Genomic DNA, 9,300 nt, shown 5'->3' on the forward strand with positions numbered 1-9,300 from the left:
GTCTCTGTGCTTGTTATATATTTTGAGAGGTTTCACTGTATAGCCCACATTGGCCTTGAACTCTCAAGCCTCTTGCCTCAGCCTCCTGATTCCTAGGATACAGGTGTGCATTGCCATGCTCAGCTCCTATACAGGTTTTCAGAGGCTGAAGTTCTGTACTTCACAATCCACAGGAGGGTGTGAACAGTTCACACAGTGCCCAGCCCAGAGGCAATGTTTTTCAGTGTCTTCAGGGATTAGCGGTCAGAAATCAGCCTGACCACAGAAAGCACAGAGTGTCTCTCTCTCACGTCCCACAGAGGCTTACACTCTCCCCCTATTAAGGCTCACCCTGGCTCAAGCTGACCCTGAGAACTTCTACAGCTCCAGCAAAAGCTGCCGTTCAATGATCCAGAAAGAGGTATCATTTCTTTCAGGAGGCCCCGGGCACAGACACAGGCCCCTAAGTCTTGAGGCCCAGTGTCTGCCTGCTCCCATTGGCCATACCACAGAACCAAACCAGCTTACTGGAATAGTTCAAGTGCAGCCTTTCCACAGGAGGAAGAGTGCAAGACCAAACAGCACTCCACCAGGAAATTCCCCTTGCAACATATTGGTACTGGGCTGCTACCCAAAGCAAGAGGTAGCCAACCTTCTCGGCACTTCTCCTCTCCTCTCTTACCTGTAGACACTCTGGACCCAGGCCTGGAAGTCACCCACCAGACGCAATTGGGAACCAGTCCATGGCTGTGCTCTGATGTCAGCAGAGGGTTCTATAAGCTACAGTCCTAGAAATCCTGCCCCTAAAGCAGCATGGCCGTTTCTACTTGCTCAGCTCCTGGGCAACTTGCTGCATTTGTGCAGCTAGACAAAGGGTGAGAGCTAGTAAGCTGAGGTTGGAGGAACTCAAATTTGAGGCCAGCCTGGGCTACATAGTAAGACCTTAGAAAGAGAGAAACAGAGACAGAGAAAGAGACAGAGAGAAACAGAGACACAGAGATAGAGTAGAAGAAGGGAAGGAAGAATGGATGGAAGGAAAACAAAGAAAAAGAATGAAAAAAGTAACAATAAGAAGGACACTGGGCTCTGGTGGCTCATGTCTATACTCCTAGGTACTCAAAAAGCTGATATCTCAGGATCACAGTTTGAAGCCAGCCCAGGCAGACAAATCCATGAATCTCTCATTGCCAATTTATCAGAAAAAAAAAAAGCTGGAACTGAAAATGTGGCTCAAGTGGTAGAGGCACAACCTTGAGTATAAAAATTAAGGGACAGCCAGGCGCCGGTGGCTCACGCCTATAATCCTAGCTACTCAGGCGGCTGAGATCTGAGGATCACGGTTCAAAGCCACCCTGGGCAGGAAAGTCTGCGCAACTCTTATCTCTAATAAACCTATCAGAAAACCAGAAATGGTGTAGTGGCTCAAGTGGTAGAGTCTCAACTTGAGCTGAAGAGCTGAGGGACAGCGTTCAGGCCCAGAGTTCAAGCTCCATAACCAACAACAACAAAAATTAAGTACAGTACCCAGGCCCTGAAGTTAAGCCCTAGTACTGGCACAAAAAAAAAAAAAAATCCAGGGATGTGCGTGTGTAAAGAGACTCAAACCCAAGTCTTTGGGGTGTGTGGCCAGTGTCTCTTCTACCTTATCATGCGTAATAACTATTTACCTGGCACTAAACAAGTCTTTACAGATATTTAGACAAGAAGGAAAAGCGGACAAGGCCAGGATTCTGCTCTGTCTTGCTCTCTCTCCCAACCACAGGGAGGATTTGGTGTCACCAATCTGAAGATGAAAGTGGTCAGTGCGGCCATCGTGGGACCCGCAGTCACCGTGATATAAGTCCTGGTTGCTGAAATCTATATGTGTTCCTCCGCTCGGCGCCTGCCCAGTGAGGGAGGATCCTAAAAGGGGAGAGCTGGAAAACCCTGGCGCCATCTCACCTGCTCTAAGGTGAGGAAGCCGAGGCCCAGAGAGCCCAGCGCCTTCCCCAGGCCGCACTGGACGCTTGACTCCAGCCTCTGCGAGAATCCTGCTGGTGGCTCGACAGAGCCTGAGATCATGCCAGCCTCTCTCCCAGACGCCTCCTCCACCTCCTCCACACAGCCCAGAGGACCGCTGCAGAGGAGGGAGGGTGCCAGGCCCACAGCCCAGGGAGAATGTTCTGGCTCTTCATTATTCTGTGGCCATTTTCACCTTATCCTCCCATCCTCATCCCCAGTGGGCCACACCACGGAAGATCCCCAAGACTTATGCCACCACCATGAGGGCTGATGGGGGGGAGCTTGCATTTGAAGAGTTCTTGCTCAGTACCAGGTGCCATGCCAAGGCATGGATTGCCATTAAATCATCTTTCTGCTGTGAATGGACACTGCAGATGAAGGTAGAGGCCTATTGAACATCCACCATCTTCCCTTGTTTGAGGTGGGATGAGTTGGTCAGATTCAAATAGGGCCAGGCACCAGTGGCTCAGGCTTGTAATCTTAGCTACTCAGGAAGAGGAGATCTGAGGATCCACAGTTCAAAGTCAGCCTAAGCAGACAAGTCTGTGAGCCTGTATCTATCTCCAACTAACCAGTAAAAAGCAGGAAGTGAAGGTGTGCCTCAAGTAGAGGTGGAAATGCCTTGAGCAGAAAAGGCTCAGGGACAGTGCCCATGCCCTGAGTTCAAGCTGCAGCAGTACAGAAGACAAAGACAAAGATGAAGATGAAGAGGAGGAGGAGGAAGAAGAGAGGAAGGGGGAAGAGAAAGAGGGGGAGGGGAAGGGAAGAAGGGGAAGGGAAGAAGGAGGAGGAAGAAGGGGGAAGAAGCGAGAGGGGGAGGAGGAAGAGGAGGAAGAAGACAGGTAGACAAAGCACTGATTTCTGGGCACCTGGGAGCCTCCAGTGGTGCCATCCTGACCTGGTCCTGGACCACCAGCTCCACCACCAGGCTTGTTCATGGGCACTCTGCGAATATCACCAGACCAGGGAGGCCAGCATTTGGTCTCCTGAGTCCCAGTGTCTGAGATTGGAGCCAGAGACAGCAATCGTCACAGCAGGGCAGCTGCGAGGCTGACGCTGGCACCGGCTCTGACCCTCCCAGTCTCTATGCCCAGAGCCCCCTCCAGGAGGGCGTCTCTAAAAGATGCCCGTCTCTGCAGTGGCCTCCCCATGCCCCTGCTCCAAGTCCTTCAGCGACTCTGCAGGCCCGGGCCGCCCGCCCAGGCTGAGGCTGAGGCTGAGGTTGAGGGTGGGCGGACAGCTGGAGCGCGTGAGCAGCGTGGTGTGGCGGGTGCACAGGCTGCCGTTGGAGAGCTGCCTGCGCAGCCGGGGCTGGAGAGGCCTGCAGCAGGGCAGGCAGCGCAGGGGCGGTGGCAGCAGGTGGCTGTTGAAGCCCATGTAGATCCAGGGGTTGCAGCAGCTGCTGAGGTTGCCCAGGAGCATGGAGATGGTGAAGGCCACGTTGGTGGAATCTGCTGAGAGAGAAGCACAGAAGAGATTGTGTGTGTGTGTGTGTATGTGTGTGTGTGTGTGCACACCATTCCTGAGGTTTGAACTCAGGGCCTAGGCAGTATCTCAGCTTCTTTACTCAAGGCTAGCACTCTACCACTTGAGCCACAGCTCTACTTCCAGCTTTTTGGTGGTTAATTGGAGATAAGAGTCTCACAGACATTTCTGCCTGGCTGGCTTCCAGCTTCAATCCTCAGATCTCAGCCTCCTAAGTAGCTAGGATTATAGGCGAGAGCCACCAGCAGTCAGCAAAATCATTCTGATTGACAGCTAGTAGGGACTGGGGAGAGATTCCAGGGGGGCCACTGAACAAATGAGGAAACTGAGGAGAGGTTCCTTAAGGGTTCTATGCCTGAAAAATGCACACAGTGGGGACGTGAACCTGGGACTCTGGAATCCAGAGTCTTATCTCACTGTTTTGTGGGATTTGAACTCAGGCTCTTACACTTGCAAGTCAGGTGTTCTACCACTTGTGTCACCCCTTCATGTCTTTGTTTGTTCTATAACTATAGAGTGAGAATAGGAGCTAAGATTTGCTTCAAGTTGACTTGAAAAATGTAAATATTGTCAAGGTGGGGGTAGGCACAGTGGCTCATGCCTGTAACTCCAACTACTTAGGAATTATAGGAGAAGGTTGTCCTTTGTCCAATCATTGAACACATGTGGGCACTGGGCCTATGCGGGGGACTGAGCGGAGGCACTGGGTGGAGCATGGCTGTCCTGCAGACCCCTCTGTCACCATGCCCCAGAGCAGAGCAGGGACAGTGTGTAGGTGCAGGCCATGGGGCGTCCATGTGTCCATGGTCCATTCCAGACCAGTGCTTGCTGCTGTTCTCACAGCATCTCTCTTACAGGGAACAATGAACTTCTCTCCTGGGCAGTGAAAATGGGAGGGGACAAAAATCTGATCAGATTCCTTCCAGAACAATCTTCTTTGAGAAGATAAATGGAACTATTCTTGCCCAAAGGAGTCCTGCTTGGACCCACCATGGTTAGAGCTCTGGCTTCTGGAGTTAGCTTGCTCTTCGGTGGAGATGGAAAGCAATGGCAGAACCAGAGGGAAGCATTTGGGAAATTTCTCAAATTTCATAGGCCAGTAAACAAGATCTGCTGCTTGAAACCGGCCACCCACTCCACCAGAATCTCAACTGCCAACCTCACAGCTGGTGTTATCCACCTAGTCTTCAGCCCCTGAGCAACCTTCTATCACCAGGTCTCTATGGGCCCAGCCAAAGTGTAGCCACTGGTGGCCCAAGACTAGAGAAGACATGGCGGAAGAGTAGCTGAGAGGAGGCACAGGGCATGGAAGGGGAAGCAGATGCCATCTGGGCTGCATGGACACATTGGTATGGCTCAGCCCAACTGAACCAGGTCTAGGTATAGGGGCAGGGGATGTGTCTCCAGAAAACTCCAGAATCTACCTTGAGGTTTAGATCCACCACACCCAGACTCAGAGCTGGGATGTCAAGAGGCCAGGAGCTGGCCAAGAAGCCAGTATGCTTCTGAGACCCCCTTCATCTCAAAAGAAAAAGCTGGACATGCTGACATGCACCTATCATACCCAGCTATGGTATCATGCCAGCTATGGTAGGGTCTACTGCAAAGAAGAGTTTAAGGTGGTGAATCTCAGCCCACAGGGTTTTTACTTTACCAAGAGAGCACTTTGCAAGATCCACCTTGGCCCCTTCAGGCCACACTCAGAGAAGACCTTGTTCAGCGTTAATCACTCTGCATGGACAAGGTGTCAGGGCCTGGCTGTGATGATGGTGGGCAGTACAGGCGAGCAGGGAGGGCTGCACTGGATGATCGACAACTTCCCAATCTTCTAGCTGACTCCTCAGTCAAGGGCAAATGGCCACCTCATTTCTGGTACCCTTGGGTAAGCTGACTGCTGGGTAAGTTCATGGTATAGAGACAGGCTGGCCTATAAAAACCCTGATTCAATCCCAGCTCCGGATCCTCCCAGCCTAGCCTTTTAGAACAGCTATTTATTTTAGCTCTCTGAGGTCCAAGGACTCTGATGTACTGACTAGCAGTGTGAGGACTCAATGGGCTCAACACTCAGAAGCCCCTCCTTCTGCTGGTCCCTGCTAGTATTCTGGCTTTAATATACTCATTACTTATAAAGTAGTTTTTTATTTTTTATTTTATTTTAATGATGCTGCATAGAGGGGCTACAGTTACAAGAGTAATGCAATGAGTACATTTCTTGTCAAGCATTGTTACTGCCTGCCTTGTTCTCCCACAATCCCTTCCCTCTCCTCCCCTCCTCCACCCCTGCTAATATTTTTTTTTCTTAAAGGATACTTTGCAAATAGTTTCATGTCTAGACTGATATAAAAGTGGTGGTTCAGGAGAGACAAGACCAGATATGGGCACCTGCCTGAAGTCCCAACATTTGGGAGGTAGAGGCAGGATTATGAGTTCAAAGCCAGCCTGAGTTGCATAGTGGGACTATCTTAGAAAAACAAGGGCTGGAACTGGACACCAGTGTTTCATGCCTATAATCTTAGCTACTTGGGAGGCAGAGATCAGAAAGGTTTCAGTTCAAGGCCAGCCCAAGTCACAAGTTTTTGTTTTTTTGTCAGTTGTGGGGCTTGAACTCTGGGCCTGGGCGCTGTCCCTCAGCTCTTCAGCTCAAGGCAAGCGCTCTACCACTTGAGCTACAGCGCCACTTCCGGTTTTCTGGTGGTTTATTGGAGATAGGAGTCTCACGGTCTCTCCTGCCCGGGCTGGCTTTGAACCGCGATCCTCAGATCTCAGCCTTCTGAGTAGCTAGGATTACAGGCGTGAGCCACCAGCGCCCGGCCAAGTCACAAGTTTTTGAGAACCATATCTCAACAGGAAAACCTGAGTCATAGTGTTATATGCACCTATCATCCCAGTGATGGTAGGAAGTCTAAAAAGGAGGATCATAGACCAGGACGTTTCCAGGCGGGAAGTGAGACCCTATCTCAAAAACAACCAGAACTGGAGAGGGACTAGAGGAATACCTCAAGTAGTATAGTACTCCGTTCTGTCTCATACTGTAGGAGGATGGCCTCTCTCCTTTGGCATCCATGTTTAGAACCAGGTTTGTGGGCAGAACATGAGGTTGTGGAAGGAAAAGGAGGCAGGAGACCTGGGTGCTGAGTGGTCTTGGGCCAATCAGGGCTTCTCCCTGGCTCAGTGAAGAGGCTGAGCCTGTGGTCTGGTGTTGTCCTAATGAATTAGAAGTGGTTATTAAGGGGAGCTCAAAGTCACATCCAGATACAGGAGGGAGGCGTGCCAAGACAGACATTCCTGGGCCATGAGAATTTGAAAAATCTCTTGTGAAAGTTCAAAGCCCATCTAGCAAACTGGAAGGCGGTTGGGCATGTCTGCCAAAAGTTGCATTTCATTGGCATTGCATAGTATTTTCAAATTGTTAAACTAGTTACCAAACTTTAAAATTCCAGAAATTTCACACAAAAAGTATTTACACTGCCTGGGTAAGCTGAGGGGGCAGCATTGTCCCTTCACATGAGACAGTACCATAGTTCTGGTGTTATTCCCTGCCCCCCACCCCCGCCCCGCCCAGCTCCCAAACTCACATGTTGGAAATGTAACTCCCCAAGTCCTATGGTAAAGACTCTTGCAAGAAGATTTTGGGGAGGTGACGGTGTCATAGGAGCTCTGCCTTCATGAACAGAGTCATCTAATCATGATCGTGGTTAATAAAGCAGTAGATTTATCATAAGCATGGCCCTGTTGCCAAGTGTCCAAGTACATGCTTGCAGGATGAGCTACTTAGAAGGCAAAAGGAGGAGGCTAAAGAGTTCAAAGCCACCCTAGGTAAATTAGTGAGACCCCATTTCAAACAAAATAAAAACAAAAAGGCTAAATAGCTCAAGTGGCAGAACACTTGCTTAGAAAGCTGGAGGCCCTGGGTTCAATCCTCAGCACTTCCCTGTACCACCTTGGGTCTCTTCAGGAGTCCCTGCCAGCAAGAATGCAGCCCCCTGACCTTAGACTCTACAGCCTCAAGAACAGTAAGAAATAAATTTCTTTTCTTTATACATTGCTCAGCCTCTGGTATTTAGTTACAGCAACAGAAAATGGACTAAAACAAATAAGTACCTGTTTTTGTTTTTGTTTTTTTTTTTCTTCTCTTTTCTTTCTTTTTTTTTTTCTTTTGTCAGTCATGGGACTTGAACTCTGGACCTGGGCACTATCCCTCAATTCTTCAGCTCAAAGCAAGCTCTCTACCACTTGAACCACAGCGCCACTTCTGGTTTTCTGGTGGTTAATTGCAGATAAGAGTCTCATGGACTTTCCTGCCCCAGCTGGCTTTGAACTGCGCCATCCTCAGATCTCAGCCTCCTGAGTAGCTAGGATTACAGGTGTGAATCATGGGCGCCCAGCTGCACCTGCTTTCTTAATTGCTTCACTCATTTGTCACCTGACCAACCTGGTAGGCACAGTGACCTGTCCCATGGCCGGCCCATCCTCCATCCCTTCCCTGGCCCTCCCAGTTCCCCGCAGACCACACACTTGCCTTCATCAGGTGCATTCTCATCCCACACAGACCACATCTGGACGCTGAAGAAGGGTGCCCAGCAGGCGATGTAGGCCAGCACGATGACAAATGTCATCTTCACAGTTCGGATCTTGGCCCGAGAGATGGTGCTGATGCTGCTGACCCGGGATGGCAGCCCCCGACAGGCAGCGGGGGAGGAGGGGAAGGGTTTATTCCATGTCCTCCAGCCTCCCGCTTCCTCCCTTCCAGCCTGTGTCTTCACTTTGAGGTTCTTACAGATCTCCTGGCAGATGAGGCTGTAGCAGGCTGTGAGCATGGCCACAGGCAGGACGAAGATGGCCAGTGTGGTCCAGGTGATGTAGGCTCGTGGCCCCCAGGGGGAGTGGAAGTGTGCCCAGCAGTCCAGCACCCCTGTGCCCTGGATCACCTCTCGCAAAGAAAAAATGAAGACTTGAGGAAGGCTGAGGATGGCCGCCAGCAGCCAGGGCGCAGCGATAAGTGGGTAGGTAGACTGGCTGGGCTGCTGGAGGCTGCGCAGGGGGTGACAGACGGCCAGGTACCGGTCCAGAGTCATGGCCAACAGCATATAGGTGGAGGCGAACATGCTGAGCACCTGCAGGTACTTGACAGCCCGGCAGAGCAGGTCAGGACCCTGGAAGCGGTAGGTGATATCCCAGAGCAGCTGCGGCAGCACCTGGAAGAGTGCCACGCCCAGGTCGGTCAGGGCCAGGTGCAGCACGAACAGGTGCATGCGAGATCGCTTGCGGCTGGGCAGGCCCAGGGTCAGTAGCACCACCAAGTTGCCTCCAGTGGCCAGCACCAGGACAGTAGCCAGAATGCCAATCTCTACCTTGGCTAGTTCCTCATCCCGGCCCAGCCAGGGGGTGGTGGCATTGGGGACAGACAGTGTGCCCCTGGGGGTGGGGTTGGCAGCCCAGGAAGGCTCAGAGCCCATGGTCCAGGAGGAAGGAGGGATGGAGAATGTGGACACAAGGGTAGAATGAAGGGGAGGGAAAGGAGGATTCAAGATGGGGAGAAGGAAAGGTGGGAATAGTTCAGAGCACAGAGATGGGGAGGAGGAGGGAGAATGAGAAGAGTATAACACGAAGCTGAGATCCCTGATCGCACAGATCCCACGGGGGGGGGGGCGGGGCAAGAAGGACGGGACACAGGGCATCCAGATGGGAAGAACTCAGGGGGGACGATGCAACTGCCACTTCCCCAAGTTCACTTCCTCCAAACTCCCATGGAAGTGGAGAGCAGATGCTGGACCGCAGGCTTGAAGCGGGAGTCTGAGGCCACCGATCACCCCTTCCTGGCGGCAGGGAGGCAGC

The 9,300-nt window shown here is 51.6% G+C and overlaps 1 protein-coding gene across 1 annotated transcript; it reads right to left on the reverse strand.

Annotated features, from left to right (window-relative positions):
• Nucleotides 1-3,096: 3,096 nt before the first annotated feature.
• On the reverse strand, nucleotides 3,097-8,921 carry Avpr1b (arginine vasopressin receptor 1B). Its single transcript, XM_013017405.1, has 2 exons — nucleotides 7,985-8,921; nucleotides 3,097-3,431 (listed from the first exon to the last, which is right to left on the reverse strand). Exons 1-2 carry the CDS (start codon nucleotides 8,919-8,921, stop codon nucleotides 3,097-3,099), a joined length of 1,272 nt encoding a protein of 423 aa, XP_012872859.1.
• Between the last annotated feature and the right edge of the window lie 379 nt (nucleotides 8,922-9,300).

This window comes from Dipodomys ordii, unplaced genomic scaffold (assembly GCF_000151885.1).
Source record: "Dipodomys ordii isolate 6190 unplaced genomic scaffold, Dord_2.0 Scaffold35, whole genome shotgun sequence".
NCBI classification, from domain to species: domain Eukaryota; kingdom Metazoa; phylum Chordata; class Mammalia; order Rodentia; family Heteromyidae; genus Dipodomys; species Dipodomys ordii.